General features: G+C 38.3%; 1 protein-coding gene across 8 annotated transcripts in view; it reads right to left on the minus strand.

The window, feature by feature from the left end:
* The window catches only part of CKAP5 (cytoskeleton associated protein 5), a 108,258-nt gene that overhangs the window by 60,035 nt on the left and 21,987 nt on the right, over positions 1 to 26,236 (minus strand). For 2 of the 8 annotated variants that reach the window (XM_082747450.1, XM_082747447.1), the window contains exons 1-8: positions 21,331 to 21,375; positions 10,761 to 10,853; positions 9,863 to 10,056; positions 8,221 to 8,427; positions 3,635 to 3,806; positions 2,784 to 2,916; positions 2,440 to 2,540; positions 104 to 217 (exon numbers count right to left, since the gene is read on the minus strand). In XM_082747450.1, coding sequence (XP_082603576.1) covers positions 104 to 217; positions 2,440 to 2,540; positions 2,784 to 2,916; positions 3,635 to 3,806; positions 8,221 to 8,427; positions 9,863 to 10,056; positions 10,761 to 10,817 — 978 coding nt within the window. In that variant the 5' untranslated portion in view covers positions 10,818 to 10,853; positions 21,331 to 21,375. Of the gene's footprint in view, positions 1 to 103; positions 218 to 2,439; positions 2,541 to 2,783; positions 2,917 to 3,634; positions 3,807 to 8,220; positions 8,428 to 9,862; positions 10,057 to 10,760; positions 10,854 to 21,330; positions 21,376 to 23,994; positions 24,381 to 26,236 lie in introns of those variants that run through there. The other 6 variants (XM_082747448.1, XM_082747444.1, XM_082747449.1 and 3 more) reach the window with 5 other exon arrangements.

The following is a 26,236-nucleotide window of genomic DNA, read 5'->3' on the forward strand; positions in this document are numbered from 1 at the left end:
CAAGGAGCCTGATTCAGAACTCGATCCCAAGACCCTGGGATCATGACCTGAGCTGAAGGCAGCGGCTTAACCGACTGAGCCACCCAGGCGTCCCCTCACTTACCTTCTTTAATGCTTTGACTAAATCTGCATAATCGCCTGCTTCCAGTTTGGGGTTTTTCACTAGTACTTCCACAGCCTCCAGAGCTTCCTTCCTCTCTTGCCATTTTTTTGCCTCCTGCAATACACAGAATGAGTTACTCATAGAACAGTAATTAGAAGGCAAAATAAAAATAAGTCTATTTCTTGCATGCTCCTAATTCAAAGATATATAATTATTTTTTGTTTTCAGAAAGTTTTTAAAGAAACTGGTTAAAAAACAAAACTGCAAATCTGGGCAGCCCATCAGAATATTTTGCTCATATATATAAAATTCTGTCCATACATGGTTAAGTATTTTCATAACATTTCATAACCCTAAGGTTCTGTAAGCAAAAGAATGGGATGCCATAGACTTCCTTCTCACTTTCTAGGCAAATGCTAGTAAGCAAGTCTTAAACAGGAAACATTGCTAGAAAGTGTTTCTAGCATATCTCATAGTGGCACAACTACAGGAGAAAGGAATTTCCATACTGATAACATTAAAAAGATCAGAAAAAGACAATTATATGACCAACAACCAAAATTGCTCTAATCCTGGTGATCAGTTTTATATGTTGGTGGTACAATGCTGATTGTTTTGTTTTATGGCCACAAAGTAGAAAATACTCAACTAGAGATCAAGCAATCATTCGGTAATTTTGCATTCCCACTATCTGAAAGAATTGGGGATACAACAAAGGTGACAAACTTGCCACTCTGGAGAAGATGACAGTGTAGTTTAATTTATCAAGTATTTGTTAATCAGAAGTTAATGGGGGACTGAAGGAGCTTGCCAGCAGAGCTAGGAAAATCTGCACTAAATAACTACTAAGTAATGACCATTATGAAAAGAGAAGTTCAAGCTGCTTTGGTATCATAGCAAGAGGACTCAACCTACTTTAGGCTGCCAGCTAGGATCTCCCCTGAAAGTGATCCTTAAGGTGAGATCTAGAGGATGAAGAAATATTATGGGGTGACTCAGGAGAATGTTACAGGCAGAAGTAACAGCATATATTAAATCCAGAGTCTGGGGGGTGGTGAGTGTGGCACACGTGATTTTGGTAGAAGTGCAGGATGACAGGAGCACAGAGTGAGAAGAATTAGAGACGGTAAGGCTGGCAAGGTAAGCAGGGACTTCAAAGGTGCCTTAGGTGGCCTCAATGGCTATAGGATAACTTCAGACATCATATTAATCTCATGGAAGCCACTGGAAGGATTTCAGTGAAGCAATGATATGGGCAGATTTTTATTTTCAAAAATGACAGCTTTGGGCGCCTGGGTGGCTCAGTGGGTTAAGCCGCTGCCTTCGGCTCAGGTCATGATCTCAGGGTCCTGGGATCGAGTCCCACATCGGGCTCTCCGCTCGGTGGGGAGCCTGCTTCCTCCTTTCTCTCTCTCTGCCTGCCTCTCTGCCTACTTGTGATCTCTCTCTGTCAAATAAATAAATAAAATCTTAAAAAAAAAATGACAGCTTTGATTACACTGGGAAATGTGATGGGAAAGAGACAAAAGCAGAGACAGGGAGTCTTACAAGAAGACTACCATGGCACGTAGGGCAAGAGATGATGGTGGCTGGGATAAGACTGTTTCTTAGTTGGGGATAATTGTGTCTCTTGGGGTATATTTAGCATAGTCTGGAGACATTTTTGGTTGTCAGACTTGAGGAATGGTATTACTGATATCTGGCGGGTAAACGGCAGAGATATTACTAAACATCCTCCAGAGCACAGAAAAGCCCCCCCGAACCAAGAATTATCTGGCAAAAAATGTCAACAGTGCCAAGATCAAGGAACCCTGGGGTAAAGTAGTGGCAGTGGGATGGAGTGAAAAAGATGAATTTAACAGATTTTTTTTTTTTAAAGATTTTATTTATTAATTTGACAGACAGAGATCACAGGTAGGCTGAGAGGCAGGCAGAGAGAGAGAGAGGAGGAAGCAGGCTCCCCGCCGAGCAGAGAAGAGAGCCCGATGCGGGGCTCGATCCCAGGACCCTAGGATCACGACCCGAGCCGAAGGCCGAGGCTTTAACCCACTGAGCCACCCAGGCACCCGAATTTGACAGATATTTAAAGATAAAACCAGAGAGACAATGAGTAAAAAGGAGAAGGCAAGAATAATGATCTCGGTTTTGGCCAGATGTGTTAAAAGAAAGTGCTGTAGTAGGTATACATACACAGTAGTACGGGGACTGACAGACACTACTAGAGAAGATACGGGGTGCAAAGCGGTGTACTAGGAAAAGGGCTCAGCAGAATAATCTAATTATAATCAAGGAATTATTTTAAATGAAATAAATGAAAGAAGGTTACCATTACTTACAATTTTGTCATAAAAATCTTTGGGAAGTTTGGAAAGAATTTCTACTGCTTCCAAAAGCTCATAAGCGTCTATCTGTGGCACCTCATCACCATCGTCACCACCTTCCAGGGGAAAAACAAAACAAACCTTAAAAATGGATGGAAGGTTTTTACTTAGCAAATAGTTACCACTCCTTTCACACCCTGATGAAATCTTGATATAGAAGGAATCAGTTATTAATGCTATAAATGACTGATATATTGTTAAATGGCAGTCCTACAAAAATGTGCCTAGTAAACATAGGTTCTTGAGGTAGGGGTGTTCTTGCTAATTTTCACAGAAACCAGTGTTTAAAACTGGCTTACCTCCCTCAGCATCGCCACCAGCTGACTGTTGCTGTTCCAATTTAGCTTCTAGTTCTTGCTGGGAACGCAGGAATCGACTTGGTTTAGGAGTACCTGTTGGCAATTTGACCCATTCTTCTTCTAGTTCTTTCAACTACAAATATCATAAAATATATTTTAAAACATACCTACATCCTCACCTTTAGAGAACGTACTTAACATTAATATTTACTAACATCAGAACCTAATTTCTTACTTATGTGGTTCTAACAGGCCAAAAAGGAGGGACACATTTAAAGTGTATACATTTGGAAAACATGAAACAAGAAACCAGAGAGGAAGACAAACCATAAGAGATTCTCAATCTTAGGAAACGATCTGAAGGTTGCTGGAGGGGAGAGGGATGGATGGGTAGGGTAACTGGGGTTATGGACACTGGGGAGGGTATGTGTTGTAACGAGCACTGGGTATTATATAAGACTAATGAATCATAGACCTGTATCCCTGAAACATAATATATATGATAATTAACTGAATTTAAATTTAAAAAATTATACCTTGGTAACATAAACTGATATATTACTACTGAAGATGTATGTCTAAGCAGTTAGAAAAAAAATAAAATCCACTTTTTAGGACACTAATTAGTTCATGACTTCAGATATATTTATATCAGATAATGTCTCTAAAACCAATTATAATAAAGAACAGGTAAAATGCATGTTGTCCAAACAGAAAAAATAAAAATAAAAAAACTGATTTCAAAATTAAGAACGAAAAATAGTAATTTTAAGGACAGAATATCAACAACAGGAAGGAAACACCGTCATATTAGTCTTATGCAAAGATCACCAAAAAACTTTGTGCCTCACCTGGACAGAGTTTATATTTTGTAATGGAGGTCTCAGAGCATCCCGAATCCATCTGTAAATCTCCACAGCAATTAGTTTTGCTTCATCTCGAACAGCTTTTTCTCGAGACTCAAAGAGTTTTGGCAACACTTTGATAATTGGCTTAAGCAAGATGATTTTGGAACCAAATTCACTAGAAATAAAACATTGGGTAGAAAAAAACCAAACTTGTCAACATTCGATATATTTGGGCAGCGTTAGCTTTCATTCACTCAAACATACTTCTGTACTTATTATATAGTAATAGTTGAGCTTTTTTAAGGCAGGGGGGGAAAAAAGGAATTTCTAACATCTATGTTTAGATATCACTCTTCTAAGAATGTTATTTAATGCCTAGGGTCCAGAATATAAAAATCTTAAAACTAACCTATGTAATCAGGTTAGGGATAATTCAAATCTATAAAGGACCAAACTTGTATAACATCTTAAATATACATGTATATACATATAGAAGATTAAAAACATAAATCAGTTTATTTAGATGACTAAAATCGAAATATTTAGATGAGTGAAATTTAATTGCAGTAAGTTTTTTTGTTTTGTTTGTAAAGATTTTACTCATTTCTTTGACACAGAGAGAGACAGAGAGGGAACACAAGTAGGGGGAATGGGAGAGGGAGAAGCAGGCTTTCTACGAAGCCCAATGCGGGGCTCAATCCCAGGACGCTGGGATCATGACCTGGACCAAGGGCAGAATCTTAAGGACTGAGCCACCCAGTCGCCCCTTGCAGTAAATTTTTAATAGTTCTTATGATTAAGGTGGTTCATTCAACTTGACAGATCACTAATCCCGGCAGCATGTGTTTCACTCTTGACTTCGAAGCTTATCAGCTATAACTCCAGGCAACCTATATCTCTCTTTGCTTCAGTTTTTCACGAAAACAGTTGCATTCTGACTTCTTTTAAAGAGGTAGTACAGGGCGCCTGGGTGGCTCAGTTGGTTGGACGACTGCCTTCGGCTCAGGTCATGATCCTGGAGTCCCGGGATCGAGTCCCACATCGGGCTCCCAGCTCCATGGGGAGTCTGCTTCTCCCTCTGACCTTCTCCTCGCTCATGTTCTCTCTCACTGTCTCTCTCTCAAATAAATAAATAAAATCTTAAAAAAAAAAAAAAGAGGTAGTACATTTAACCTTATGTATTTGTTACATTTTATATTTTTAAGTTTCTAACTGGCCAAATTTAGCTTTCTGAGTCATTGTTAACATTTCTGCATAACAAATTCGGGAGCAAGAGGGATTCGGTTATGAAACAATACCAACATTCTGTAGCAGAACTCATATATAAGTTGACCCTTGAACATCAGAGGTTCAAACTGTGTGGGTCCACTCAGACATAGGCATTTTACAGTACAGTAGTGTAAAATGTAAATGTATTTTCTCTTCCTTATGTTATAATAACATTTTCTTCTCTCTAGCTTACTTTATTACAAGAATACAGTATATACTACAGATAACATACAGAATATGTTAATTGATTGTTCAGGTTATCTCTAAGGCTTCCAGTCAACAGTAGACTATTAGTAGTTAGGTTTTGGGGAAGTCAAAATTTATACACAGATTTTTGACTGCATGGGGGCTAGTACCCCAACCCCTGTGGTGTTCAAGGGTCAACTTATTTATCTACTACATTATTTATTTATCTAATGTGTATAAATTTATCTCCTGTACACAAATGCAACAAAAAATTTTAGTAATAGCTACTGCCAAAAGACTAGAGGAGACAAAATATTCTCCTTCAGAAATGATATTTAAAAAGAAATGTGGTTATATAGTTTAAATACAGATATCATAACATGAAAATAAACAAGATGATCTCTAAGATTTCCTTTAAAATCCCCTTTAATAGAAAAGAACATTTTAATTTGTCTCAATTGACCTTTAAGACTAAAGGAAAAATAAGAACTTAGGGTTATGAAACAGGACACTCCACACTGTGCCTGAAGAACCTAACATCAGGGATCTTGGAGTCTTCCTTTAAAATTTTAAATTATCAGATTTTTTTGTTTCACTATCCTGGCCTAGTGAAAGATGGAAGACAAACCTACAGAAGAGGTCCACATGGGAAACGGATAACTAAACAAAACTTAATCTGGTTACTAAATATATTACTATAGAAAACCACCCATGGGAGCGCCTGGGTGGCTTAGGTGGTTAAGCATCTGCCTTTGGCTCAGGTCATGATCTCGGGGTCCTGGGATCACAAGGCCCAAGTAGGACTCCCTGCTCAAAGGAGTCTGCTTCTTCCTCTCTTTCTGCCCTTTCCCCTCTGCACGTGCTAGCTCATTTTCTCTCTCTCTCATAAATAAAATCTTACAAAAGAAAGAAAAAAAGAAAGAAAGAAAACCACCTATGGGTTCTAGAAGCCTGCTTTAGGGCCACAGAACATTTCTGATTTCCTGAAGCTCTCATAAACACAAGTAGTTTGAGTACTCTGAGGAAGATCTGGAATTTAGGATTGAACAGTTTGGCCTCAAGGTTCTTTTCTTTTTAAGATTTTATTTATTTGACAGAGACACAGTGAGAGAGGGAATACAAGCAGGGGGAATGAGAGAGGGAGAAGCTGGCCTCACACTAAGTAAGGAGCCTGATGCAGGGCTTGATTCCAGGACCCTGAGATCATGACCTGAGCCAAAGGCAGATGCCTAACAGACTGAGCCACCCAGGCACCCCTGGCCTCAAGGTTCTTGAAGGTCCCAGAGAGCTATCTAATTTCTACGATAGATTCTGAGATGCCTTAGGACAAATAAAGAATCACACAGGGATGGAACTAAACTACGACATCTGAAGGAAGACCTAACTTTGCTCTTTTTCTATACTTATTTTCCCAGTCAGCTTAAAAGTAAAATAATTAGAATTTACAGCATTCTGAATTAGATACTTCTAGTTTTGGGGCACCTGGGTGGCTCAGTGGGTTAACCTTCTGCCTTTGGCTCAGGTCATGACCTCAGGGTCCTGGGACAGAGAGCCTGCTTCCCCCTTTCTCTCTACCTGCCTCTCTGCCAACTTGTGATCTCTTTCTCTGTCAAATAAATAAAGTCTTTAAAAAAAAACAACAAAAAACCAACTTCTAGTTTAAAGACAGATTACAGGGGTTCCTAGGTGGCTCGGTCAGTTAAGCATCTGCCTCTGCCTTTTGGCTCAGATCATGATCTCAGGATCCCGGGACTAAGCCCCATGTTGAGCTCCCTGCTCAGTGGGGAGTCTGCCTCTCCTTCTCCCTCTACCCCACCCCCTGCTCATGTTCTCTCTCTCAAATAAAAATAAAATCTTTAAAGGCTGATTATAAGCATAATACACATTTTCATTAAGAGATCCATTACTAAGGACAGAACATATCTATGGAGATAAGCACAGTCTTTAAAATTTTTTTTAGATTTTATTTTTACGTAATCGCTACACCCAACATGGGGCTTGAACTCAAAACCCCAAGATCAAGAGTCATATGCTCCACCAACTGAGCCAGCCAGGCACCCTGAGATAAGCATAGTCTTGATAACCAAGTCAATCAATAAATTTCTAAGATGACAGATTGAACACACTATTTACTACTCATAAAACCACACCCACTATACTGTACTAGGCTTGAAATGAGGAAATATTACACAAAAATCTAAGTGAAGACAAATTTTATAAAAGAAATTTATGAACCAAGCAAAAGACAATGTAAAAGTTTAAAACTTATAATTTCAGGATCATTTAACAAAATTTAGGAATTTGGGTATTTCTACATAAGATAAACACCAAAGGAAGCATCTTCTCCAAGAAGTAGGTCATACACAAAATTGCAAGGGAGCTGAGTTGGGATGGTCTTCACTCTCATAGGTCACACATTTAGGATTTCACTAGAGCTGCTTTCTAAAGTTTCTCATGTGGATAGTAATGGGGACAGGATATCAGATTAGAAGGGCTGCCAAATCGGAACAAAACAGTGGTTTGTCTAAGTCAGAGTTCCATAGCAAATTACAGTCACTTATTCCTGAAAGAGATTTCATTCATGAAAAACTTCACTGCCAAACAACAAGAAATTTTTGCTTTGAAAATAACTTAACTGCATAAGAGTAAAAATTACTTTCTATTTGCTATTGCTGTGGTTCTATTTAGAGGCATAGAGCATTTACTTCTACTTTAATAAAAAGGCATCAAAACAAAAAACAAAAAGGCATCAAAACAAAGGTCTGCTTTAGCAAATAAATAATCTTTAGCCAACATTTCAAAGTTCGTACATATGCTTGAGGATAATAAGCTTTAAATATCCTGAGGAGTGTTTCTCCATGAAAAGGCCAATTCCTAATTTGAAAACAGGTCAGAAATCTCCCCGTTCATCTTCATTAGAAGGGGATTTAGATAAAATAACTATGCAACACTACTTGAAGGCTAAGATTACTGAATAGCAAGTGCCACACTTGAGGAATGACTTTAACTTTCCCAGGTCAATTTTCCTGGTTGGTGTGGCACGCCAAGTCCAGCAGTTTTCATTTCTATTTATGCCAGGAACTCAAACTCAGTTGAGATATTCTAGGGCAGAGAACTAAAGCAACAAGTCTTACCTTAAGGCTTTCCTCAGTGTTTCTATGCAGGCTACTACTATCTTGGGGTTCTTGTTGTCCAGGCCTTTTAGGAGCTCCTCTTGCACAGCCTCGGCTTTCTCAATCTCTATGTACATTAGACAAATCTCAATGCCTAGCTCCTTGGCTTTGGCTTTGGGTTGGTTGAACACTTTACTTACAACACCCGACACAACTTCACCTGTGGTTCTGTAATATAGAGTACAAACAACCACCACTACACTCAAAAACACACTTTAGTAGAAAGAACTAGAAAAGGTCATTGGGGGGCATGACAAATACTTTTTAAAAGGCTTAGAAATAAAGTAAATGAGTTTTTTTCATTTATGTTCAAGAACATGAAAGACAAACCTACACAAACCATAAAAGTTTAAGACATGTCACACCAAGCAATGACACAGAACCTTATCTTCTCTTTATAAATGTAGAAAATTCAAATAAAAAAGCAAAAATCCTTTGACATTCCATTATCCTGAGAAAACTACTTTCAACTATTTGGTACCTATCCTTCCAGATTTATCGCTCTACAAGCAAGAGCAGATAGACATCCATACAGATGTATTTTTCAAAAAAATAGGATTACAGAGTTCTTGCTTTTTTGATAAATTTTTAAAAGGTCATTTTAAGCATTTCTTAGAACAAGAGAATTTCTTCACAGAGGAGATGGATATGTACCTTTAATAACAAAGGGCTGCTCCTGATTCCTTGGCAAGATTTTATAGTAACTTTACTACTTTGAATTTTTTTCTAAATTAAATAAAACCTGTACCATTGGAACTCAGAGGAACTGAGTGGGTTGGGGCTACATGTATTCATCAAAAAAGTTTCTGGTATCAGAAGAAAAATGCAATTTAAAAAAAAGCAACATTTTCACTAATGGCAAGGGAAACTCAGTAATACTGTTAACAAAACTATCAGGTTAATGATTGTCTTTATTGGTATAATCTTTGAAGTAAGTCAAGTATATGTTTCTCGTGCAATTAAGTTGAGCCCCCACCCCCTTTTTATGGAGGGTTCCTTTCAATGACATTAAAACTAGCATTAGAAAACCAGGTTTCTGAGGTATGGGAGAGTGGGTGATTAGAAGCCTGGATCATTTGCAGCACAAGTCCAACTGGCCAGGAGTCAGAGAGGCTGTTTAATTAGCAACACCTCTCCTAAGAGGTAAAAATGCCTAATCACCACAGAGAGAAAGACATGTTTCTTAGATCACCTTGCTGGGAAGCCTTGTAGAAAGAGATTTTTGTACTACCCAAATGCTTTCCACTCAAATTCTGCTAATTCCTTTGCTAACACCCTGAAGTTTCCTCTAAAACTTAGTAGAGATTTTTCCCTCTGGTTTAAAGTTAATTCCCATATGGAAGGCTCCAAAGGAAACTTGCTCATCAAACCTTAAGGTATTTCAATTCTAATTTGTTCTTTAGAGATCTCATGTTCCATTTAGATTTCTGAGAGTAGATAAGAACCAAATGAAAAACAAGTACCAAGGAGCTATGAAAGTAAGAAAATTAATATCTTCTAAAAGTGCTAATAACTAAGGACAATGATCCACAAACATACATATATTAATTGATGCAGCACCAGACAAGGGTTTTACCAGAATAGCTGGAAAGAAACAACTTACTTTCCTGCTACATGGGCATTTTCAACATAAACAAATGCAGCTTCTAATCCTTTCAACTGAACCACTGCGTTGGAATCAGTCACAAATTTTTTAATCAGTCCTAAAAATTTGGACCATTCTGGGCTCTTTTCATCCTTTATTTTCTGGAAGATCTTCAGGGCCTCTTCATACCCACTTAACCTTGCTTTCCAGAGCTAAAAGAAAAGAATTTTGAAACAAAACACAATTTAATGATATTATTATCTTCTGTTAATTGGGGGTGGGGTGGGATGACTGCCCTCTACCAGGTAAATCGGAATACAGGACCCCATGATTAGAAACAAAAAAAGGTTAAGAAATTCAGAGTTTTCAAAGAAGATTAGTTTATAAACTTTTTTTTGGTTAGTTTATAAACTTTTTTTTTATTTGCAATATTCATTCAAGGCCATCTAGAGTTCCTAACAGGTCACTATAAACGTATCTCACTTTGTATCCAAGTATTAGTTCTTCCTTTTTTGTAATAGGTAAATTACAATTAAGGATGTAACGATTTAAAAATGACATATCAAGGGCGCCTAGGTTCCTCAGGCAGTTAAGCGACCATCCCAACTCCTGATTTCAGCTCAGGTCATGATCTCAGCCTTGTGAGATGGAGCCCCATGTCAGGCTCTGCGATCAGCACGTCATCTGCTTGAGATTTACCCCCCACCCCACTCACTTGAGCATGTGACCTCTTTCTCTCTCAAATAAAATCTTTTAAAAAAGTGAGAAATCATCCCTACTGCAACTGTCTCCAAAGCATGTTGCTTCTCAGCAGTATCGTGTAATCATCAGGGCAACTCTATACTGTACCACAGAGGGTCAACTGCTGAAAAAACAAGCCAATGACACTGAAATCTGAATTCCAGGAAAGTCTTACCTTGTGTTCACATTTCTGATCAACCGGCAATTTCATCCACTCACTGTCATCTCCCATTGTGCTTCCAGTTTCTCCTCAAATTAAGAGTAATTCCTGGTCAGAGAGAAATCGGTACTTAGTTAAGTTTACAATCAAGCTGTCTTGTAAGACAAAATGACTTTTCTGAGATTATTATTTTAGCATGCATAGACCAGTAAGAGTAAAAAAGCTCTTTCTTTGGTCAAATGCCCATTTAATTCCATTAATAGAACATTTAAAAAGTGAAAGAAAAAAGTTAACGAAAAAAATCTATGGGGCGCCTGGGTGGCTCAGTGGGTTAAAGCCTCTGCCTTCGGCTCAGGTTGTGATCCCAGGGTTCTGGGATTGAGCCCCACATCGGGCTCTTTGCTCAGCAGGGAGCCTGATTCCCCCTCTCTCTCTGCCTACTTGTGATCTCTGTCTGTCAAATAAATAAATAAAATCTAAAAAAAAAAGAGAGAGAACAAAACCCCATGAAATTAACATTAAAAAAAAATCTAAATGAGAGGCGCCTTGTCTGGCTTAGTCTGTAGAGCATGCGACTCTTAATCTCAGGGCTGTGAATTCAAGCCCTACACTTGGTGTAGAAATTACTTAAATAAATAAAACCTAAAAAAAAAAAAAGAAGACAAGACACTTATATATTTTCCCAAATAGGAACTTCCTAGGTATATGACAAAGCCAGGATAAAAGAGCTGAGTTTCCTGGCCTTTAACAGGGCAAGAAAAGAGTTTCAAAGAAAGTCATACATACGTTAACCTAAAATTCCTTTAGAAAATAATCAATATGTAAAAATCTCAGTGTTTTCCAGCTGTCTACCTAATTCTGGTAATTATGACTCTAGACAGTATGATTACATAAACTAATAAAAAATTAAACCCCTAAATGAACCATTCCTTTATAAACTTTATATCATTTTTTAGTTAGGTTTATAGTCAACATTCCTTTAACAATTTTATGCTATTCGTTAAGATAACACCTTTCTTTTCTGATTATGAAAGTAATGTATGTCAACTGCAGAAAATTTGGAAGTTAAACAAAATACGTACGGAAGTACAGTATTAAAATAATTTACCACCAGTTATTAACGATGATGAACACTGAAGTGTATGAATCCTTCCAGAGTCTTTTCTTTAAATATTTATTTATTTACTTGGTGGGGGTGAGGTGGGCACAGGAGGTCATGATCTGAGCCCAAACCAAGAGTTCAAGGCTTAACCAACTGTGCCACCCAGATGCCCCTGGAGGTTTTTCAATGAACATGCAGTATATAAATTATATGAAAGAGACAGGGATAATCCTCTTGTCATCTTTTTTTTTTACATAGCCACAAACATTTTCCCATGTTTGAGAACATGATGTTTAAAGGTTACATAGCACTTCATTTTATAAATATACCAAAATTACCAATCTTAACACTGGACATTTAGATTGTTTCCTATTGTTCAGTATTATAAATAACATAGAAGGGATCCTGTTCATCTCTCCATTTCCAGTCCCAATGCGACATAAAATAAACCTTCAATAAATACTTGTTTAATGAATATGTACTTTGATGGTGTCTACTATGAATCGGGTGCTGTGTTCTTGCTAAACTTGATGATTCACTTTGTCCTAACAGCAACTACATCAAAGAAAGATATTTTCTCTACACACTAGGCTCATAAAATTTATGCAACTTGTCTGAAATACAAAACTGGAATCACATTATGATTCAGTCTATGCCTCTTTCTTTATATCCTGTTCCCTCCCATCAACATGTAGGGAATATCCCAGTGAAAACTATATAGTCGAAGAATTACACTTATTAGAGTAAGTGGAATTTTCATTAAGACTTCTCTCCAAGGTGGCGCCTGGGTGGCTCAGTGGGTTAAGCCGCTGCCTTCGGCTCAGGTCATGATCTCAGAGTCCTGGGATCGAGCCCCGCGTCGGGCTCTCTGCTCAGCAGGGAGCCTGCTTCCTCCTCTCTCTCTGCCTGCCTCTCTGCCTGCTTGTGATCTCTCTCTGTCAAATAAATAAATAAAATCTTAAAAAAAAAAAAAAAAAAAAGACTTCTCTCCAAAACCCCTGGAACCTTGAGAACAACAGCTGTGTGTTTTAGAGAATGAATCAAACTTTAATAGAGATTCTGCAGCAATGGCAGAAGATAAATTAGTACAGTAGTTTATAAAGTAGTATAGTAAAAAGTAATAATAGTAGTAAAAAGTAATACTACTACTAATAGTATTAACAATATTATTAAATAGTACAACAGCTTATAAAGTATAAAGCATTACCCAAGTTGGAGATGTACATACTCTACTTCATTGCTGGGTATCTACCTTAGGAATTGATACCAACTTCTTTCAGAAGATCTTATACTAGATATTCACAGCAATGTTGTTCATAAAAGCCAGAAGCTTAAAGCATTTTACAAATTCATCAGAAATGTATGAATAGGGGCACCTGGGTGGCTCAGTGGGTTAAGCCGCTGCCTTCGGCTCAGGTCATGATCTCAGGGTCCTGGGATCGAGTCCCACATTGGGCTCTCTGCTGAGCAGGGAGCCTGCTTCCTTCTCTCACTCTCTATCTGCCTGCCTCTCTGCCTACTTGTGATCTCTGTCTGTCAAATAAATAAAATCTTTAAAAAAAAAAAAAAAAAAAAAAAAAAAAGAAATGTATGAATAGTGGTATATTGAGTGCAATATTATATGGCAACTTAAATGAAAGAACTATACAGTGCTTCTCAAACTCTTTAGTGAATGATCCATCTTTTTTTTTTTTTTAAGATTTTATTTATTTATTTGACAGAGAGCACAAGCAAGGGGAGCTGCAGGCAGAGGGAGAAGCAGGCTCCCTGTGGAGCAGCGAGCCCAATGTGGGGCTCAATTCCAGGACCCTGGGATCATGACCTGAGCCAAGGGCAGACGCTCAACCAACTGAGCCATCCAGGCATCCCATGATCCATCTTTTTAAAAATTTCAAGTAACTGTACACTAATATGTCTGTAAAATACAATAAACATTATTAGCTCTGTGTATTTTTGGAGTTCCCCAAGTGAATGGAAAATAGTACGTCCATCACGTAAACCAATTTGGTGGTTCCTTAAAAAGTTAAACATGGAGGGACGCCTGGGTGGCTCAGTGGGTTGAGCCGCTGCCTTCGGCTCAGGTCATGATCTCAGGGTCCTGGGATGGAGTCCCACATCAGGCTCTCTGCTCAGCAGGGAGCCTGCTTCCCTCTCTCTCTCTGCCTGCCTCTCCATCTACTTGTGATTTCTCTCTGTCAAATAAATAAATAAATAAAATCTTAAAAAAAAAAAAAAAAAAGTTAAACATGGAATTATCATACGGCTCTGCAACCCAAAAAATGAAAACAGGTACTCCAGCAAGTACATGCACATGCATATTCATAGTGGCGCTGCTCACTTGAAGCAATAAACAGTTCAAATTTCCATCAATGGATGAATAAATTCTGAGGTGTAATTACAATGGACTATTATTCAGCCATAAAAGGGAATGAAGTACTGGTACACAGGCTACCACACGGTTGAACTTCATAAACATGTTAAGTGAAAGAAGCCAAACACAAAAAAAGTCCCATGTTGGAGGATTCCATTTATATGAAATGTCCAGAACAGATCAATCCTCGGAGATAGAATGCAGACTAGGGTTGCCAGTAGTTGGAGAGACTGGAAAATAAGAAGTTAACTGCTTAATGGGTAAGGAGTTTCACTGTGATATGATGAAAGTGTTTTGAAACTAGATAGAGGAGGTGCTGGCACAACACTGTGACTGTACAAAATGCAACTGAATTGTTCACTTTATTTTTTTTTTAATTTTATTTATTTATTTGACAGAGATCACAAGTAGGCAGAGAGGCAGGCAGAGAGAGAGAGAGAGGAGGAAGCAGGCTCCCTGCCAAGCAGAGAGCCCGATGTGGGGCTCGATCCCAGGACCCTGGGATCATGACCTGAGCTGAAGGCAGAGGCTTTAACCCACTGAGCCACCCAGGTGCTCCGAATTGTTCACTTTAAAAGACTTAATTTTATGTTATGTAAATTTCATCTCCATAGATTTTTTTTCTTCTTCTTCTTCTTTTTTTTTTTTTTTTTAAAGTTTTCAGGTGATTCTAATGTGCAGCCTGGGTTGAAAACCTCCAAAGTTACTTTCTTGGCACAAGTTTGAGCTGCAAAGGCAATATCTCTTATCTGGTTTTTTTGTTTTTGTTTTTTAAAGACAAATACTTGATGAAAGTCTTCAAAACATTTTCCAACCAAGAGAATGTGAACTGTCAGTATTTGACTGTCAGTATTCTTTAAGTTCACTGCAAAACTTCTTTTTTCCTTGTTGGTCACTTTTATAAACATGAAGTAAAAGGTTATCCAGCCTAACGGTCTCATATAAAATTTAAATGCCATTATGTTATGCTTTCTGAAATGGCTTCTACTACTTTATTGCCTGAATTTTTAAAAATGGTATTTAAGGCCTTGCTTCTTTCTAATCAAAGGAAAGGCTTGCTTCATATCAAAACTTCCTCAGCCACTGAAATAGTGAATACAGTGATTGTTTATAAATGTGGCACTGGGGACTCTAGCTCTGTGTTTGTCTTCTTCTAGGATTGATATATTAAGAAAAAAAACTTATCCACTAAATTTCTCCCATAATTGTTTTAACTTTAGAATTTAGTTTTTTACATATGCAAGAAAATATACACAATATGAGTTATGAAGCATTACAATAAAATTGACCCAATGACCTAACATCCAGCAGTTGAAAAATTAGAACACTATTACTATTAATATTACTGCACCTGTACATTTCTTTCCTACCCCATCCTTCTTCCTACAGAAGTACTTCCCTGAAGTCCATTTAGTTCTATGCCACAGTCACAGTCACACATCCCTAAACAATAAAGTTAACTGTGTTTATTTGTGAGCTTTAGAAAAATATTATCTGTGTTGTCTTCCATAACTTCCTTTTTTCATTCAGTATTTCATTTGTAAAATTCATCCATGTGTATACTATAGTTCAAAGCTACTCAAAATGTGGTCCAAAAGCTTGTGCTGGCTCACAAACATGTGGGAGACAAGTACAGAAATGGAGATAAGAGTTTAGAAACTGCCATAGCACCTATTCTAACTCCTTTTATTATAGTGGTTTGTGGAACTGAAAAGGTTCAGTATAAAGTATACTGAATATATACAGTATATATATTCAGTATATAAAGTATACTTTATAAAGTATAAAATGCAACACAGAAAGCAAGGGTGTGTAAAGTCAGGCTGCAAAGTAGTCAAGATCAAACCCTGGACAGACCTGTGAGCAGTGTTAAGGAAGTCGGACTTTACCCCAAGTGTAAAATGAAACTTTGAAGGACTGTAAATAGGAAATACTACATATGCCCTCAAACTTACATTTTTGAACACCGTATGCTATACATGTAAAAAGCAATATAAAGAATGGTTTGGAAGGCAGTAACAATGGAAGGAAATCAGTTAGAATACAGTGGTCTAAATGAAAGATGATGGGGGCCTGGAACCTAAGGATAGTAGTAGCAGTGCAGATAGAGGAAAACGGATGAATTTTAGACATATAAGGAGTGTAAAGAATGGTTTTACAGAGTGAATGTAGAAGAGTGGCTCAGTCTGTTAAGGGTCTGCCTTCAGCTCAGGTCATGATCTCAGGGTCCTGGGATCAAGTCCCAAGTCAGGCTCCCTGCTCAGGGGGGGTCTGCTTCTCCCTCCACCATTCCCACCTGCTTGTGATCTCTCTCTCAAATCATTACAAATATAATCTAAGAAAAGGAAAGAAAATAAAATACATTACACATAGTGTATAGGCCTTTTTTTAAAAGCTAGGCGTGGAGCTCAACACGGGGCTCAAACTCATGACCGTGAGACCAAGACCCGAGGACACATAACCAACTGTGCCACCCAGGCACCCCCACATAATATACAGACAATTTATAGTTTTATTATAGTCACTTTACCTTCTTTACTTTCATGTATACATTGACCAAATAAAGAACTGAAACTAGGGCTTTTGCTTTTTCTTTTAAACCTTTCTTGGTCTAATTAACATTTGGGGGCAAGACCATGCATCTCCTGCTTCTTCACAGACTTTAGGGCACTATTTACAATAGTCCCAAAGTTCCTACTTAAAACAGCTCATACCAATCATATATCTCAATAGTACTTTATATTTTACAAGTATTTATAAATTTTTTTTAATTTGAGATTCCAGTGAGGAAGACATTTAACTGCTTCTATGTATTTTATAATATAAGTGCAAGCACACTGTTTTATTACCTCCCTGAGTTTTCTTTCATTTCTATATTATTCTTAGTTATGCAGCTTGTTCTTACTAAACTGTAAGATTCCCTTGAGCAAGGGCATTTTTTGTCTCATTAATCTCTATTCTCACAATGCTCAAAAAACCATAAAAAACAACATGGGATAAAGCAAATATAATTATCCTCTTCTTCTTCTTCTTTTTTTTTTTTTTTTAAAGATTTTTAATTTATTTGACACAGAGAGACATAGCAAGAGGGAACACAAGCAGGGGGAGCTGCAGAGAGAAAGGGAGAAGCAGGCTTCCCACTGAGCAGGGAGCCAGATATGTGGCTTGATCCCAGGACGCTGGGATCATGACCTGAGCTGAAGGCAGATGCTTATCGACTGAGCCACCAGGTGCCCCTAATTATCCTCTTCTTACATATAGGGAAATAAAAGGTTCAGTGTCTTACCTAAGGTCATCTAAGTAGGAAAGACTGGTCTAGGAGAGATTTCTTGAATCCTAGTTTGGTGAAATTCTTACAAATTATCTATATATGGTTTCTAGGTTATCTATAGTGAAAACTATTAAAACTTTATAAATAATAATATTTATCTTCATGATTACCTAATTCACTTAAAATATAAAGAGAAAAAAAAAGAAAGAAAATATAGAATAGGGGTGTCTGGGTGGCTCACTTGGTTAAATGTCTGCCTTTGGCTCAGGTCATGATCTCAGGACCCTGGGATCCAGCCTCTAATCAGCCCACTTTTCCCTCACACTCTCCCCCTGCTTGTACTCTCTCTCTCTGCTAAATAAATAAAATCTTTAAAAAAAAGAAAAAGAGAAAAAATAGAAAGAGTAAATGAGCATAATATGAAAAACAAGTTCATTTGCCTCCAAAAGGACTTATGTAATTTAGATATTTAAATTTAGGGGCACCTGGGTGGCTAAGTGGGTTGGGCCTCTGCCTTCGGCTCAGGTCATGGTCTCGGGGTCCTGGGATAGAGTTCCACATCGGGCTCTCTTCTCTGCAGGGAGCCTGCTTTTCCCCCTCAACCCCCACCTGCCTCTCTGCCTACCTGTGATCTCTCTCTCTCTCTGTGAAATAAATAAATAAAAATCTTAAAAAATAAAAATAAAAATAAATAAATTTAAAATTTAAAGGGGTATCATCCCTTATCAGCTGCTGCCTAATAATCAAGTCTAACTCCCCAACTGGGCTTTAAAACACTGTTAACCTGCCTTTGAATAAGAAGGGAATGACTATAGTTTTAACTATAATTGTAATTTGGAATTATTCATGCAATCCAACCCCCTCACTGACACCCTGCCCCAAAGCCTACATTCCATTGAGATGGCTCTACCAACTGATCAAGAAAATCTTTCCTTGGGGCGCCTGGGTGGCTCAGTGGGCTAAAGCCTCTGCCTTCGGCTGGGGCCATGATTCCAGGGTCCCGAGATCAAGCCTCACATCAAGCTCTCTCTGCTCAGTGGGGAGCCTGCTTCCTCCTCTCTTTCTCTCTCTCTGCCTGCCTCTCTGCCTACTTGTGATCTGTATCTGTCAAATAAATAAATAAAATCTGGACGCCTGGGTGGCTCAGTTCGGCTCGGGTCATGATCCCAGCGTCCTGGGATTGAGTCCCACATCGGGCTCCTTGCTCAGCGGGGAGCCTGCTTCTCCCTCTGCCTCTGCCTGCCATTCTGTCTGCCTGTGCTGGCTCTCCACCCGCCCCTCTGATAAATAAATAAAAATCTTAAAATAAATAAATAAAATCTAAAAGAAAAAGAAAAAGAAAAGCTTTCCTTGAGATTAATAAAAACAAAAGGATGGTGGACTATGATGGCTATAATTCATATGAATTCTAAATTTCTGGCTATAATTCTAGAACATTTGGAGAAGGTATCATTAAAGTCATTACTTGTTTGAAAGCTGAACTTTGTCTCTATCTGCAAATTTTAACTACCCATTATCACAAAGGAAAGCAAAGGCCTTGGGAACATTCAGAATATATACAGGAAGTAATAAAGAGCGTCAGAATCAGTATAAAATGGAATACATATAGAATAAAACATAACAATTTCATGAAAATTCAGGTAACTTAAAGGTGGAATGTTTTCTTTAGAGGAATGCAGTACTGTTTTCAATACACCCAGCAAATTGAAACCAAACTAACATTCACAATAGCCAAAGAATGGGAACCACCCAAATGTCCATCTACTAATGAACAGAAAAGAAAAATATGGTAAGTCCATACCAGTGAAATATTATTCCTAATAAACAGAAATGAAGTACTATAAAGAACTCCTAAGGGGTGCCTGGGTTACTCAGTTGGTTAAGTGCCCGATTCTGGATATCAGCTCGGGATCTTGGGGTCATGGAATTGAGCCACTCTAAAAAAAAAAAAAAAAACCAACTCTTAAAACTCAACAATAAACAACCCAATTAAAAAATGGGCAAAGGACTTGACTAGCTAGATACTTTGCCAAAGAAGATCTATAAATGGCCTCATAATAAGCACATTAGAAGATGCTCATCGTTATTAATCATTATGGAAACGCATATCAAAACTCTAGGAGACCACCTCACACCTATTAGGATGGCTATTATCAAAACAAAACAAAACAAGTGTTGACAAGGATGTGGGGAAATTGAAACCCTTGCACATGCTGTTACAAATATAAAATGGGAGGTGGGGGGCTCAGTTGGTTAAGCATCTGCCTTTGGCTCAGGTCATACCAGAGTTCTGGGACCAGGACAACATGGGCTCCCTGCTAAGGCTTCTCCTTCTCCCTCTGCTCTTCCCCCTGATGCTTGTCCTAGCTCTCAATCACTCATTCTCTCAAATAAATAAATAAAATCTTAAAAAAAAAAAAAAAAAAAAAGAATGTAAAATGGTACAGTTGCTGTGGAAAACAATATGACAGTTTCTCAAAAAATAAAAAATAGAATTACTATGTGACCCAGCAATTCCACTTCTGGGTATATGCTCCAAAGAACTGAAAAGCAGGGTCTCAAAGACATATTTGTATACCCATGTTCATTTCATAGCAACATTATTCAAAATAACTAAAAAGTGGAATACACATAAAAGAGAATATTATTTAGCCTTAAAAATAAATTCTGACATATGCTATAACCTGGATGAGTCCTGAGGCCAACGCTAATATGATAAGCCATCCACAAAGAGACAAATACTGTATGATTCCACTCATAAATGGCAGTCAAAATCAGAGATACAAAGGAGAATGGTTGTTGCCAGTGAATGGATGGATTGAGGAATGGCGTATAAAGCTTCAGTTTTCCAAAATGAAAAAAAAAAATTATGATGATGGATGATGGTTATGTTTCTATAACATAATGAATGTATCTGAATCGCTTCTCAGCCTTTTGGCTAAGATCAAGTGTAGTATCTGTTCTTAACAGTTTAGTAAATGTATTTGACACCAGTGACCTGCACACTTAAAAAGGGTTAAGATGGTAAATTTTATGTTGTATGTATTTTTCTACACACACACACACACACACACACACACGAAATGAAGTACTAATAAATGCTATAACATGGATGAATCTTGAAAACATTATACCTAGAAGAAACTAGACACAACTACATGATTATATGATTCCTTTTATATGCAATGTCCAGAATGGGCAAGTCTTTAGAGACAGAAAGTAGATCAGTGTTTGCCTAGGACTGAAGTGTTTAGGGAAATTAAAAGGGTAAAGGCTAAGAAGTATGGGATTTCTTTTCAGGGTAATGAAAATGTTTTAAAATTGACTGTGGTGATGATTGCACAAATCTTAGATAAGCCACTGAACTGTACACTTTAAATGGTTGAGTGGTATATAAATTATATTTCATTAAAACTGCTTTTTAGGGGTGCCTGGGTGGCTCAGGAAGTTAGGTGTCTGTCTTTGGCTCGGGTTATGATCCCAAGGTCCTGGGATCAAGCTCTGCATCGCATCGGGCTCCCTGCTCAGCAGGAAGCCTGCTTCTCCCTTGGGCTCCCTGCTCAGCAGGAAGCCTGCTTCTCCCTCTCCCTCTATAGTTTCCCCTGCTTGTGCTCTCTCTCACGCAAATAAATAAATAAATAAATAAATAATTTTTTAAAAAAGAAGCAGCTTTGAAAAAAACCCCAAAGCTTACTAACAAAAGTCCTTAGGACATAAGAAAGATAAGAATGATTTGTTCAAGCTACTGATCATTTTACATGTATAGGCTGGCTGCATAGGTTAAGAGTCCTTTCTAATAACAAGGTTTAATAAGCAGGAAATTAGTCCATTCCACTCTTACCTTAAGCATTCACATTCACTAAATTTCCCTGTAGGCAAACCACGATGCACCTAAGTTCACAGAAGTACAAATAAGTCTTCTTAACAAATAATCATAATACAAAATACATTATGTACAGAAAGTGCCTTAAGCAAGGGATAAATCAGGGTAACAGAGTTCAAAATAGGATTAACCACCAGCACGTGAGGGATGGTCAGTGAAAATCTTACCGAAAGGATAGCATCTGAACTCAGTGATGAAAGACAGGTGAGATTTTTAAAAAACAGACAAAGACACCAAAGTAGGGGATATTCTAGGCTGAGGAAAAAAAAAAAGGCAAAGTCTTGGAGATAGGAAAGTACAGAGCATGTTCAGGGAACAATAAATGGCTCCACTTACTATAGTCTAAGACAAAAGATAGAGGAGGGTCAGATCATGTAGAATCGTGAATATTAAGCTAAACAGCATAAGATGCTGATGACTGAGGCAAGGCAATGACACGATCCTATCTATGTCAGAAAGATAAATCTATGTAGAATGGATTGAAAGAGAGGAAAAATAGAATCTTGATAGGAAACTACTGCAGTACTTTAGGACAAAGATAAATAGGAGCCATGGGGGTCTTAGGAATGGATAGGATGGGCAGGGGGTACTAAAGAAAGTTAATTAAAGAGGTAGAATCAGTAAGTCTTAGCAAGTAAGGATGTGGGAGTAGGAAGAGTCTAGCCGGAGATTCCAGTCTAAGTGACTAGGAGAACAGCAGTGCTAATGACATAAAAATATCAGTAGTAGTTCTGGATTGTTTACTTTTGGGGAGTAGAGAAGAGGTAAGGAATATGATGAGTTTGGTTTTAGACTTGAGAAATATGATCTTTAAGTGGCTGGAAATATGGCATAGGATTAGACAGAGGATTCTGGATTTTTTAAACACAGACATGGGAAACCGAGCTGTCATTACACAGCAAGGTTTGATGCTTCAAGAGTGAAGAAAATTGCCAACAAAGAGAAACATTAATAAAATTAATTTGAACTATACCTGATGCTTACTATAGTTCATTCAATCTAGTCCATACTACAAATGTTTATACTTTCATATTATTCAGAGCTCTCAAGAGACTTTACCCTGGCTGAAACAGAGGAAAAGGTAAGAAAGCCAGCTAAAATAAATCTATTCTACAAAAATATTATAATGTTAGACCACTGCTGTATCTAAAACAACTTCCAAATAGCTCAAAATACCATTCAATCACACTACTGCTGAAAAAGGTTTAGATGCAATTGTTTATTTTTAGACCAGAGGTTAAGAAATGTTTCCAAGGTCATACATAAAGGCAAAACTTAGAATAAATTTCAAACTGATTTTTTAGGTTAATATTCAATTAAATAACAAATTACCTATTAAGTATGCATTATGTATTATTTTAACATATACACCCAAGATACCTATGTATGATCTCATTCATCAACTAGCTAAAAGTAAGGCACCAAGAGACCAAGTCATGAGTAATGTTAGAGCTAGGCCTACAATCTCTTATCTCCTTCCTCTCAGTCCACAACTCTGCTGCACCACTCACGAGTCCAAGTGTAATGTCCTTTCAAGTTCCTGTAACTTGACAGTCTATAAGAATAATTACACAGCTACTAGACGGACTGTTTTAGCTTTCTACTTGGGAAGAAGCTGTGGCAGTGAAACTATTTTATGGCTAATTCCCAAGCTCTTGACCTACAAAAGCTCTTCACTATCACAATACAAGAGATCTGGATCTGATTACCATTCTTGGACTCTCACTTCTGGCTAAGGAAATGCTACTGCAGAAGCACAGAATAAGTGTGAGGGAAGTTTGAGGAAAATTTCTGCCCACTCAAAAAGCAAACCCTTTGAATGACCAATGAAGTATGATAACAGATTCACTCAAAACAAAAATAATAATTATAATACAGGGATAAAACACAATACACACAAGTCCAAAAAGCTTTACTCAAACCTTGTATTGAAAGGACAAATGGACTAAAGAAGCATAACAATTATGTAACTGTCATAGAAAACTTAAGATTGTTATTACTTGGCCAAGCCAGACAAAAATTCATCTCTAAGTAACCAGTAACAAAATGACAAGCCGTTCCCTTTAATTTAAAAAGCCTCAATGCCTCCAGGTAATTCCCATTAACAAGGACAAGTATTAACCTCTTGCTGGAGTATTCTGTATTATCAGGCGGCCAGAAATCTGAACTGATTCTCTAGCAGGTTATCTCAGCAAACTTGGGTGTGTTTGCGGTCCTAGTCCTGGGATGGTGGCCTCTCACACACTCCTTCTGAAGGGGAAGGGTAAAGAGCTGTCTCTTGAGCCCTCTCTTACACATCCTGCTCGCTATTCATATCATCAGGACAGAAGATTAACTAGACTCCCCCCCAGTAAAAGGTCACTATTAATGTCTCCGAAAGGGGGACCCACACCAGGCCTCTGGGGAGATGGAAAGCTAGACAGAGCTGTGAATTAGGTCAACTTCCCCAGTTACTGCTCAAATGTACCACGGTAGCTGAAAATCCAATGCTTACTCATCCCTAAACTACCCAGGTCTCCAAATCCCAGGCGAAGGACCCAAGGCCCAGGACACAAGATCCAACTCCACCCATCAAGTTCAATGGGGTTCTATATACTCAGGTAAAAGCAATCCTCTCCTCACCCCAAGTAGAAACCAGGCAGGGGCAAAGTCGGGTCGTGGACACCGCTCAACCACTGCATATCCAAACAAGCATCCTAGGGTTGCTGTCATCACCCAGAAGTAGAGCAGATGCCCCAGGCTTTAGCTCACTGCAGCCGTCATTGTTTACGCTCTTTCGCAGCCTAAGCCTCTGATAGGCCAGGAAAGTCCCCTGCACTGTCCACCAGGACTTCCGGCATGGGCACAGGATGCTTGGCCCTCGCCCGCAGTTTGACACTTACGCTCCCTGAGCAGGGAGAGGTCTGGGGGCCCTACGGTCCAAGCAGAATCAGCAGGAATACCCGGCGGGCCGCGGCGGCATTGGTGCGGAGGGCCGCTGGGAAACGCCTCCTCCGGGGGCGGGGCCCACAGCTCGCTGTCAGAGTGCCCGCCCCACCTCGGCCCCCTCCCGGGCGCACACTGAAGCCTTAAAGGGTCCGCACCTTCGCCCGTAAGTCTGCAGGACTCAGGGGGCTGCTTCCAGCCCACAAGGTTTCCAAGACAGGAGGATCCACCCAGGCTGGGTGGGCCTCTTCTTTGGTGGCAACACAGGCAAGGTTCCCGAAACAAAGGAGATGACCTACTATCTACTACCTATCCTACTATCACAATCCTAATCCCTCCTCCAGGAATGAAAAAAATTGCTGCAGGCAATAGCAAAGCTTCAGAGTAAATACTTAGCCCCCAACCTGTAAGATGCTTATTCCATTAATTTGAGCAGTTAACTTTCTTCAAATGGTAATTAAAAGGCCCAGAAAGGAATTCTGGCAGCCCGAATTGCTTCACCCCACCCTTTCACCTTCCTTCTCTACAACCTGAGAAATGGTTGATAAGAAGATGAGTAAGAAGGTAATAGGAAGTGAAATGGAAAACATTCTCATTCTCCTGAGCAAAATGTGCCCAAGAATTGGCAAAGAATTAAAAATTCACGACATGTGTATGTAGCTAAATCGTGCATGCAAATACAGTTGTGATGTGCAGCTATCCAATTTAATATGAAGAGTTCTTGAGAAAACTGTAGTAGAAACTGTATTACTATTTCAGGGAGTTAAATAATGGTCTTTGAGCTCTCCACTGATTGTCAATGAGTTTTAATTTTCTTTTCATAAGAGGAATTTTCCCTCAATCTCAGTTTACAAGGTTTGACTGCATTTTGTGTCTCATACCATCAGAAAGAGATTTAAGTATTTACTAAGCCTATATTCTTCCACCTAATCTAGATGAATAAATATGTCTTATTAAAGCTTTAAACTACTACCAACAAGTATGGGAATCCATTTAGTGAAGCAAAAGACTATTTTATAAGTGCCTTAACATCCTCCATCTTAAACATGGGTTCAAGTGGAAATACAGATTCTGAAGGACAGGAATGAAGACTGCTCTGTTTACTGGGGAACTGACGGAGGTTACAAGGTCTCAGAAGATCCTACAGAATTCTAGGATCAGGCTGCCAGGAAGAGAAATGGATTCAGATTGGAAATAGTGTGATTGTAAACTGCCAAAAAAATCTCATTTTAAAGTGCATTTAACTGTGAATGCTACTTTTGAATTAGGTAATTAAGACCTTTCATTTTATCCCCAGGAAGCATTATCACACTATTCTGAGGGTAATGGTTTGCAGATCAGCCTCTCCATTAGATTGTGAGCACCTCAAGGGCAAGAGCTAGAATGTATCCTAATCATCCTTTTCTCCCAGTATGCTACAAAATGAATACTTAATAATAAATATTTACCACAAAATTAGGACCAACACTCTCTTTGATATAGGAGTCTAGATAACCATCAGTAAGCATAGCATAGTGAGTATGTGTGTGCATGTATATACACAAATGAATAATACCCAGTGCTGTGGTTGTCAGTGAATTAAAAATCTGGAGAGAAAAAATCCACTGATGGTACAGCTTGGTTTCAGACATCAGAGCTCAAGATTACTATTATAGGGATTTATATCTTTTGTCCCAAATGCACATTTTATATAAATATTCCTAAATAATTCTTAAATTTTACCAAATATCAGTCTAAACACAGCCCATCTTATTTTGGTTATTGCTTTTTTCTTTACTATATACCATGAAGAGACTAAACTGGACATGTAAAACCTTTTAACAAATTACCAATTAGTAGTTGTTTACTTAACATGGCAATGTGGAAACTGTTTAGGAAATATCTTAGTAAAATATTATATACAGAAGAGAGATCCCCCAAGCTGAGAGCTTTTAAGTAG

Source organism: Mustela nivalis, assembly GCF_964662115.1.
Source record: "Mustela nivalis genome assembly, chromosome: 9".
NCBI lineage: Eukaryota > Metazoa > Chordata > Mammalia > Carnivora > Mustelidae > Mustela > Mustela nivalis.